At 45.3% G+C, this 10,904-nt stretch overlaps 1 protein-coding gene across 1 annotated transcript in view; it reads left to right on the top strand.

Moving 5' to 3' along the window:
- The window catches only part of FAM185A (family with sequence similarity 185 member A), a 90,936-nt gene that overhangs the window by 59,560 nt on the left and 20,472 nt on the right, over positions 1–10,904 (top strand). The window contains exon 7 of the mRNA XM_019509462.1: positions 2,688–2,822. Coding sequence (XP_019365007.1) covers positions 2,688–2,822 — 135 coding nt within the window. The remainder of the gene's footprint in view (positions 1–2,687; positions 2,823–10,904) is intronic.

Genomic DNA, 10,904 nt, shown 5'->3' with positions numbered 1-10,904 from the left:
GTGTGTGTGTGTGTGTGTGTGTGTGTGTGTGTGTGTGTGTGTGTGTGTGTGTGTGTGTGTGTGTGTGTGTGTGTGTGTACACAGGGTGCATGCATGTGTGTGATATATTTTCTCATGTACAACACACCTTTTCCCAAAAACCAGCTCTTGGAAATTGGATATTGCATTATGTGTGAGGAAATACGGTAAGATCAGTTTCCGATTCTTACCAAACCAAAGTAAAAGTCTGCATGGGATCCACAGGAAGCAATACAATGCGCCGGCTTGGCTTCTTAGCTGCTGCTATTCACTTACTTACTGCAAGGAAACATCTTCCTTCTGCCTTTCCAAACCAAGATGTGCATCTTATTCTGGGGTATGTTGTGGTGGGCTAGTAGGGAGTGCTTCTATGCTGAGCCACCCACCCCCTGCACCCAGCCACCTTCCAGGCTCCAAGTGCCTCCCTGGGGCACATCCGGCTGACCCCCTTCCTGGAGCACACCCGCTAGCCTGAGGGTAATGCTGCCACCACCCAGAGTCTGAACTGATCCTGGACCTGTGCCCTCTGGGAAACACAGACCTATTAGCCCTTGACAGTGCTTGACCCACTACAAGAATTTGGGGTGCTTCCCTCAGTCTGAAGCAAAAATAGTGGTCTCCCTTACTCAGCCAAACCAAGGGGACCCAAGGCATAATCTAGCCCCTCTCCCAATAAGATTTGTCCCACAATCTGCCCCATAAAATATTTTGTAGAGCTGATGAGGATTGCAGTCCTCTCTTGCTTTGTCATTCCGGCTCAGTCCATAGCATTGGCGCACATGCAGACCTGACAAGGGTCACAAGTTTGTTGTTTCTCCCTGTCCAAGGAAAGAATTATTGTGTATGGAGACCCTTACATTAAAATTAGTAAAGCAGCAAAAGAAAGGAAGGTAGACCCAGAAAGATGAGACGTGTCCAATCTCTGATATATTTGTGAATAAGCCAATTTTCCATTCTTTCCCTCCTTCTAATTACATGCTCGGTACAACAGTACTTGCTGGAACATAATTCTTGAATAGCTGAATTTATCTCCTTTGGCATTCAAAAAAGCACAGGACTGAAGGTCTTATTTTATAAAGACACTCAAGCCCTGTAAGAATTTTGTGTTGTTAAGAGAGTAATAAATTTGCAGAAGCCATTATAAAACATTTCCTCTTCAGTCTTACTTCTGACATTCCTTTGCACTCTCTAGGTGTTTATAGGTGGTCACTGTTCTATTGTCTAACCTTCCATGGGTAGCTCTGAAATGAAGATTGTAGTATTCAGCAAGAGTGAATGTGATGAAAGAAATGTATTGAATTTATTCCCATGTGTGCTCTAATGTACAAGCCACTCCAACTCTTGTGGTGGAAAGAAATATATTTTCACAATACCATCAAGCCAGTTGTGGAATTACAGTACTCAGATTGATGTTTAACCAGTGAGGGAGAGAAACTGTTTCATAAAGAACAGTGAAAGAGAATGTATGAAAGTGATTTTTAAAGCAGAGCTTGGCATCTGTTCCAGCCACACTTCTTACTGAAGACAAAGATGGAGCAAGCCAAACTGTACTCTTTTACACTAGTTTAAACCCAGGATAACTACTGAGAGCCGTGCAGTCATCTCTGGCTTGGTATGTCAAAATAAGCAAGTGGATCACTGTGTTTGGTCACGCTGGTCTTTAGGCAGGACCTGACGTTCGAAAAAAAGTGGCTCACAGCCACCTCTCCATTCTTCTATTTCTGGAGTTGGTCTGCACCCAGGTTATATTACGGCAGCCTAAATTATACTGGTAGTTACAGTTCCCTAAGGAGGGCCAAGAATAGGTGACATGGAACTATCTGTTGGCTTTTTGCCACACTAGGCATGCCATACACCAGAGGAATCCTCAGCTTTCTGGCTGTTTTGCACTGCCTCCCGAGGAGGAAAGGTCAGGTCCTGCATATCTGTGTAGTGTGCATTTTCTTTCACGGATGGTATCATTTAATTTCCATGTGCTAATTTAGTTGTGGGAGGAGCCTTCTTAACATACCTACAGAGAAGAAAGTTTTTGCCAAGCTGGAACGAGGCTAAACATAAGAAAGCTTTATCCAGAGAGTGAATTCAGGCTTTGCAGGTGTTTGTTGTAATGTACAAGCACAGAGACTGAGCATCATCGAATAAACCATTCCAGATGTGCCCCAGCCTGGCAACTAGATGCTCCAGTTGTTGGCCTGAGACATAAAGAAGCCCATGTTTAATGAAAGCATAGGCCAGAATTTCAACTTACAATCTCAGAGATGGGGCAGGTCACTGAAGCCACTTTGATTTTGCTAACAACCCATCTATAAAGTGCAGTGACAGCAACTCTAGAATAGACAGTCAGTTGTGAGGCTGCCATATCTCAGGGAAAAGGGAGAGCTAGCCCTATGCTATAAAGGGAAGATACCTATTGGTACTGACTGTTGCTAATAGTCTTCTGTTGTGATAAATGAGGGCATCTCTGTCCACAAGAGTGCTATTTATCCTCTGGGCTGGGAAAGAAACCAGAATGGCTGGAGAGCTTAAGACAAAAATATACCATTTCCCCCAAGTCAACTGAACAGAGTCAAATAGTGGGGCTTCTTTGTTAGCTGAGTAACTAGTGTGTGTTTTGCTTGCTTTGATTTGGACAGTAGTAACATAAATGTCTTTCACTTAATTTATAACAGGCTCTATTACAATCAAGGTCCCTGCCTCTTTTAAAGCTTATTTACAGCTATCTGGAAGTAAGGTGGACGTGAGCTCAGAGATTGAGTTAAAGGAAATCCAAAGTGCCCCCAAAGATGGTCACATAACTATTACTGGTAAGGCTGTTTGTTTGGTTTTTTTAAATAAATCTGTCTGGCCTTTGTCAAACCTATCTACATTATAATAAGGTTTTATTGCTTTTGGCTTCTTCCTGTTTTGTGTGTTTCAATTTCATATGCTTGTGCTGGTGAACTCTGCATCTGCACTAAACTCCTTTGTATGTTTAGTATATGACTTATGAATACTCAGCTGTTTCTCTTGTAAGACTTGTAGGACCAAATTCATCTCCAGTATCTCTTCACTGACTTCCATGGAGGTACACCAGGCAAGAATTTGACTCATTGATTTTTTTTTCCTAGCTATACTTAGAGAAAATTTAGACTGTAATGTTATTGAGTATAATTGTTAATCTAATAGGTGACTGGTGTATATATATGTTAAGAATATAATGAAAAAACCATTTGATGTGCTCAGAGTGCATCATATACCAGCACAAGGGATATAAGTGTTTTTTTAAAGAATGAATTGCATAAACCATAGGCAGTGCAGAACCAGGGTTTGGGAGGTGGTGGAGCCATACATGAGTAGGGGGACGGATATACGTCAGAGAATGGGTTATAGAAGCCAAAGGAATTGCATAGGAGCACAGTGCAGGAGCCAAGAGGTCTGAGAGAAGACAATAGGGATGGGGAGGGTCAGGGGACAGATAAAATACGATAGCAGAGCAAGAGGGTACAAAGAACCAGGGACTGTATGGGGAGGGATCAGTAGGAACAGAGAAGAATGGTCTGAAGCTGAGACGATGGGATATTTAGTAATGGAAGGGAGGGAAAAGGTATGAAGGGGCTTAGGGGAGCATGGGGAAGGGGTGAGGGGGGACAGGAGTGGAGGGTGGAAGAGGGGGCAGGTGGAGGAGAGGAGAGGAGCAGATGTGTGGGAAGCTGCTGGGCTGCTGCTCCCTCTGCCCCCCCAAATTGTCCACCTGCCCCCTAGGTTGTTCCCCTGCCAACCCAGTTGCACTCTTTGCCTTCCAGCAGCCCCTCTACCCCCAGATCACTGCCATGCTTCCCTGAGCAGCTCGAGAGCTGGTGGGGGGGGATTCCCCCTCCCTGCCTGCTCCTGGGGTCCCTGCAGACCATGCTGCTCCTGCATGTCCAGATCCAGCCCCCACTGGGGCGGCTAGATGAAGGGGGACAAGGACCTGCCAGGTGGCTGCTGGGCCCAGTGGGGGCTGGATCTGGGTGCGCAGGGGTATTGCAGGCTGCAAGGAGCTCAGGAACAGGCAGAGAAGGGGAACCCACTGCCACTGTCTTCATTGTTCTCAGGCTGGGCAGGGCAGCGATTGGGTGTGGGAGGGTGATTCAGGGGTGGAGGAGCGGGTTGGGGAAATGTAGGGGGATCCAGGGGTTGATTGGGAGCAGAGAGCACAACTGAAACACCACAGAAGGGTTCTTCCCCACCTCTTCCCCAGCCTATACTCTTGCTAGAGAGCTGACGGGCAGGATAGACTTGCAGTCCCTGCCATGCCCCTGCTCAACAGCCCTCTAACAGCAGGTGTGAGCAGTGCACATTGGAGAGGGTATTGGCACCAAACATGTGACTGGTCACTTGCACTTGGTAAGCTTAACACATACTAACATTCTTAGAACCAGCACCTGCTAATTCTGACGTGTAATCTCACCCTGATCCCGCCACCAAGCATTTCTGGGAAGCAATATTCCAGATTCTCCAAACTGATTCATCCCTACACATTCCTGTATTTTCTTTTAATATTGAGTTTCTAAATCTTAGCCTGCCTAACCACAGTTGTGCCTCTGCATTGCTATGGGGAAGGCAAAAAACCAAAGGAGAGTAGCCAGTTTGGCCCAGTTGGAAAAATCCTTTCTGATCCCAAAGAAAAGGTGGTGGACGAGGCCACGGGATCCTGGAAGCAAGCTCATTATGGACAACTACAAAGCAGAGCAGGGCAGGGATGGGAGGAGCTACAGGGCAGCAGAAAAGGCAAGAGGCTTGAGCAATATGGGAGAGGGTTAAATTATTGGTGAACATTTTTTTCATGGAGCTCTTCTTCATTTTCCTAAAACTGGTTTGGATTCTTTTCCCAGCCTGCTTTCACGCTAGTTTAATAGCCTCTTATATTGATAGCCAAGACTCTTTCAACAAGTATTTCCAGTGGGATTGTTGCTGCTACAAGCAGATTAGGCAATAATTAAAAATCATTTAATACAGTTAATAGATTTATATAAGGGCCAAAAATGCCCCTTTCCACAAGACCCTTCAGGACAAAGCAGATGCACCATTTTAGTTGTGGTTCAGCTGCAGAAAATATAAAACAGGAAAAAAAGAACTGTGTTTACTGTGGAACTGTGTTTAAGTGGAAAAAACTCCTATCACAAAGGGACAGCAAATTAGTTTTTTAAACTTCTCAGCTAAGGGGTTATTGCAAAAATAATCAGTCCAGCAGAACAGCTTAGTTCCCATGTGGATCCTGGAGGGAACTGGCTGTCCCTCTGCATCTCTTGGGAGTGCTAGTGTGAGAGGTCAGTGGGGGTGGTGGGGAGATGGATTGGATTTTTTGTGTCTGATGAGTTCCAGTCCAGTCCAGCCTCTGCCTGGCTGATGCCTGTGGTGCCACTTGTGGCATTAGTCATCTCTTCGTTGCAAGCTTCCAACTTCAGTATTGGTCAAGGAAATAACAGGGCTGGGATCCCACTGGAAGTACGTATCTGAAGAGAGGTAGCCAAAAAGTGGAGTTGCATTTGGTTGTGGCAGGAAAACAAGAGGGAATCTGCCTGGTGTGGGCAGTCGGAGCTCTTTGGGGGGAGCAGTGACGGGTGTCAGAGAGGTGGGAAGTTCTTTGTCTGCTCCATGGACTTGGGACATTTCCAGCAGGAGGAAGGGTAATAGGAAATGTCACGGGAGAGCTTACTCTGAGCTCATCAGAGCAATTCACAAGGATGAGCCTTCATTTCTCTAAGGTGTCCACAGGCACCCTCTGAGAGCTGTAGAGAAAATCAAAAAAAAAATTGTCAAACTGTATTTTAAACACCAAGGCCCATCTGCCTTTAAGCATTTGCTAGGCTGAGGTAACAGTAAGAGCAGAGGGGAAATACCCAGGGCCAGGTAATTACAGAGGATGATGCTTGCAAGTATCTGGGGGCTGCCTGATTGGCTAAGGGCCAACCTGGCCATCTGCCCTCACCAGACCTAGTTACTGGGGGCGAAGTCACAACTTGGGAAAAAAAACAGTGCAGGAAAGGGCAGTCTTCCCCTCTGTTGCATTCCCTGCTCTTGGGCCACAGAGCAGATTGAGGAGCGGGGACTTGCTGTTGTGAAGCACTGTACAAAGGGGGACTGCACTGGTCCTGGGGAACTCCTTGTTTCCTGTCCCCAACTCCACACTGTGTATTTTCTTGTGCACCCCTGGACAGTTGTTTGACCCTGTGGACTTTTCACATCATTTCCATTTTGGAACTTCACTGTAACGGAAGGACGTTGGGATATAAAATATCTCAAGATGACCAATCCATGGAATTTCTAAGGGGCCTGTCGCTGTAGGATCTAAGTGATACCTGGTAAAGGACCTTGACTTGTTCCAGTTCTTTTGAAAGAATGCACCTCTGAAGAGCTAGCAAGGAAGCATCATGTCCTTTGCTCACTTGTCTGCATGTGCCAGCAGTTCTCCAAGGAGAATGAGAAGAGTCCACTTCTTACACATCAGTAAAGAGAAGCAGCCATGAAATGTGTTTGGAAAACTGAAGTAGCTAATTAGACAGTGAACCTGCTGCTAGGGAAGAGGTAGTGACTGCAACTTCCGAGACACAAGAAACTAACCAGGCACATTATATTTTACCTGTAGCTGATCTAGTGCGAAGATACTGACTATGAATACAGGAACAAGCTGATTAAGTTGCATACTTGGCAGAAGTTTGGGATGAGCAGAGAAAGCAATTTTAAAGCACTTTCTTCAGTCCTGGTGCCTTGGGCCATGTGTAGACAAAATGAGGTGTGTGTGCATGACACTTTAAAGAGGGCTAAATGCTTTTGCACCGCTTTAATGGTGTTGGTGTTTGCACGCATTGGTGGTGTATTGTGTATTAATTCCAGCCACTGTAGGAAATTCGGTGGCATAATGTGCCTTAAATGACTTGCGGCACAGCTGCTCCTACAGCCATGGAGCAAAGCACTGGGCTCCAGGCAGCTCCATGGCTCTGCAGGAAGCCTGATCTCCTGCCCCCCAGCCCAGAAACTGCTCTGTCTGCCGACAGTTCACTGTCCCCTCCCCACCAGAGAGGCAGGTAAGTCAGCGGGGGGTGTACACAACACGGGGGAGGGGGTGTTAATCAGCCCTAAACTGAAGTGGTGTTTTTTAAAACCCACCGCTTCTATTTAGGGCCTCCATTTCATCTATGCACGCGCTTGGATGTCATCTCATATGAAAAAAACTAACTCTTATTTATTTCTGCAAAGCCTGGTTATCCATCCTAGAAGGCAAGGAAGGCTCAGCCTAAGCATTCAATCTCCTGGAAGTTCAAAGTTATTTCTGAGTTCCAAGAGAGTTGCATGAAAACCAGGCAGCCTTTTATAAAACTGCTGGTGAGTGTAAGGCTCTCACTTCACTCACCAGCTCATATTGTGCTGGGCTTTGACTGGTGTGTGTCAGGTACTATTAATATTGCACTTCTGTTTCTTCAGTAACTGTATAATAGGTCATACAACCTACACCTTTGAGCCAAAATGGGTAAGAGATGGTGTTTGGGGAATTCCTTTGCCTGCTAACAGGCCAACATCATTGCTAGTCCCCAGTAGGAAGTTGGATGGGGAGGGTAGTGGAAATATAGAAAACTCTTTTCTACAACTCCAAGGAAAAGAGTCCTTGGAGACAGGCATAAGCAGATGCTATCTCTGGTGGCATCTGGCAGTCAAAGAGGATGGGTCTAAAGCAGAGGTGGGCAGTTATTTTGGGCGGAGAGCTATTTACTGAGGTTTGGCAAGCCATCAAGGGCTGTGTGACAGGCAGCCAGGGGCAGATAAATATTAATTTTCTAAATTTTTTAGGGGCCCTGCAGGTTGGATAGAATGGCCTGATGGGCCACATCAGGCCACATTTTGCCCACCCCTGGTCTAAAGGCTTTCAGGGAAACCACCTAGTATAAAAAGACCCTTTCCCTTACTCCCTGAAGGCTAACTGAAAATGTCTTGCATTCCTGCTGCCTGTTGTCAAGCCCTCTTGTCAAGTGGTGTAGGTTGTAGCTGTGTTGGTCTAAGCACGCAGGCAGACAAGGTTCTTTGGGTGAATCTGATATCTTTTATTAGATCAACTTAAATAGTTGGAGAACAATTTTTAAGCAGGCTTTCGGGTTCAAAAACCCTTCATCAGGCTAAGAAAGTTTCAGCAGTTTAGTGTGTGCTCTTCCTGACTGCATGCCTTGTATGCACACCAGCCCAGCCTCTGGCTTCTTTACTTTACTTTTCATTCCATCCAGGAAGAGCACACACCAACTGCTGAAACTTCCTTAGCCTGACAAAGTGTTTTTGAACCCGGAAGCTTGCTTAAAAATTGTTCTTCAACTATTTAAGTTGGTCTAATAAAAGATATCAGGTTCACCCAAAGGACCTTGTCTGCCTCTTGTCAAGTGGCATTTTACCTGTCCATGCTGAAACCATTGCTAATGAATGTATCAACTGCCAACCTTCCACCTGTCCTTAGGCAGAATCGCTGAGAATATGGGACAGCAGCATCTGAAATTCTTTACTATACTAGAGTTTTTCTAAGCCTGCTTTTAGCTGCCAATGCCATCTCTGTACTGATAGCCTGGCCACAGGGAGGTGTGACCTGATCCTGCTGACACTCTTCACCTGTTGGCAGTACTGCCACAGCAAAGCATGAGGCTGCAGCCTCACTATAAGGAGTTTTGAGAAAAAGGTAAAACCTTTGGCTTGCTCATCTTACTGCTCCCCTGTGGTCCCAGATGATCTAGGCTTCCCCCAGAAGGCCCTCACTTTCGGCATCCCCTAAACTCTGTGCCATCTGTATGCCAGCAAAGCAGTTCTCAAAGTCAGGCACATCCAGAGGGAATGACGTTGCCTTTGACCTTCATCTGACTTGTGAAGGGTATTAGAAGGCAACCTGGTGGATCTAATTCCTCTCTGGTGGTGGAGGGAATAGAGGAGATTATGCTAGATGAGGGCCATCAAGGGCCACATGACAGGCAGCCCAGGGCAGATGAATATTAATTTTCTAAAGTTTTTAGGGGCCACATGGGCTGGATAGAACGGCCTGGTAGGCTCCATTCGGTCCCTGGGCCGCATTTTGCCCACCCCTGTGCTAGACTAAGGTGAGGAAAATGTTGCAAGGAAATAGCAGAATCTGTGAGCGTCTCTCCTACTGAGGGTACCTATTCTCCAAAGGACAAGTTGCTAGATAGACACCAGCTTCTGTGAGATTTGTTGTACTGCCTGGATAATCTTCTAGTAAAAGCCATAGTCAACTTTATAACCTTTGGCAGGCCAGGAACCTTTGCCCTTTTCCTTCTTCAAATGACTCATACGTTGGTCACCTCCAGCAGTGCAATCCACCTGGGACTGAGGGGGGAGGTAACTGCAAGTGTAGATGATCTGTGATACAACTTGCCTTCGAAATGGGACAGAGCAGATAGCTTAGATTAGATTCAGCAGCCATCACTGCCTCAGTCAAGTTACTTAGCCAAGTTACAGATTCACACCAAGTTGTGATTCTTGTCCTTAAGCTGAGCCCTTCAGTTTTTTGAAAGTGCCCCCCACCTGACCTACCATGACAGCTGTGAAGGTGAGACGCACACGTCAGAGCTGACTGAGATGCCTTTGCTGTGGGGTAACACGAATCATCGTGGTGACCCCAGTCACTTCTGTATTCCCCAGGCACTTCTCCAAGAATTTCCTTCTTTCCAAAGTGAATACTATTGAACCTGTGCCACCAAAATTGAGTGGGAGTCTTTTTTTTTTTTTTTTTTTAAGTTTCACAGTGTCCCTTTTAACATCTTGGTAAAACCTTGATCCTTTAAGCAGGATTTTTTTTTAAAAAAAAGTCAGGCTTTATCTGGAAAAGATAAAAGATAAAAGATTCCTTAAGGTCAAATAGAAAGTTCATCCAACTTTTTAAAAACACATTAGATCAGCTTGTGTCTTGTAGATTGATTTTTTGATTTGTTTCACCTTGCATTTAACGCAAGCTGGTCAAACACTACTAAAGGTTTATTAAACTGGAGTCTTGGCAGCACTGGCAGACAACTTTCCGTCAAGAGAGAGCTACAGTGTAACATGAAACTGGCTACGTCTATCCAGCAATCATTCTTTCTTAAAATAGAGGTCCAAGGTTTGGCCTCATTGCAGAGACTGATATCTTAATTTTGCACGTCATCTTATGGAAAAGTTTGTGTTCTGTTGGATTTCTTAACCCTCTCTCTCTCTCTGTTTCATGATGTTTAGGTCCCACTTGTGTGTTTGTGTAGAGTTTTAAGATTTAAATTGATTATTCTGCTATTCATTCACTTTAAACACAGAAGCTTGCTATTATTTTAAAGACTTGGAAAGAGATCTCTAACTGCTCCATCCCCCAGAAAGGCAAGTGAGTTAATAAGTAATACCTGCTTTTGCCTAGAGAAGAACATTTGCCTTCTTGTAAAGAACTCTGAAAGCCATGCTGTGCTGTCTGTAAAACACGTGAAAAGTTCCTTTTTTAAAAGGTGTTAAATCAGAAGGGAGAAATGATGGTAACGTGCTGTATGTTTGGTATATCCGCTGTCCCTGCTTTCCCCAGAACAATATGCCTTGAAATTAAATCATTGTCGGCACTGGCAAATGCAAATAGCTTTTACTACGGGTGCACTAATAGAGATTTTGGGGGCTGATACTGATAGCTGATTTTTTTTTAAGGAGGCATATTGGCTGATACCAATCTGATTTCCAATACACAGACTGGCAGCTTGAAGAGTAGTGTCCGGCTGGTGAGTCTGTTGTGGTAGAAGGCAAGGGGGAAGGGAAGGGAGGTGTGGGGAGTAGTCAGATACACTGGAGGGTAGGGCTAGGACTCAGAGAGACCTTGACAAATTGGAGTATTGAACCAAAAGAAATCTCATGAAGTTCAGTAAGGACAACTG

Source organism: Gavialis gangeticus, unplaced genomic scaffold (genome assembly GCF_001723915.1).
Source record: "Gavialis gangeticus isolate Ggan-Ray unplaced genomic scaffold, GavGan_comp1, whole genome shotgun sequence".
Classification (NCBI taxonomy): Eukaryota; Metazoa; Chordata; order Crocodylia; family Gavialidae; genus Gavialis; species Gavialis gangeticus.
This window is presented reverse-complemented; position numbering and strand designations above follow the sequence as displayed.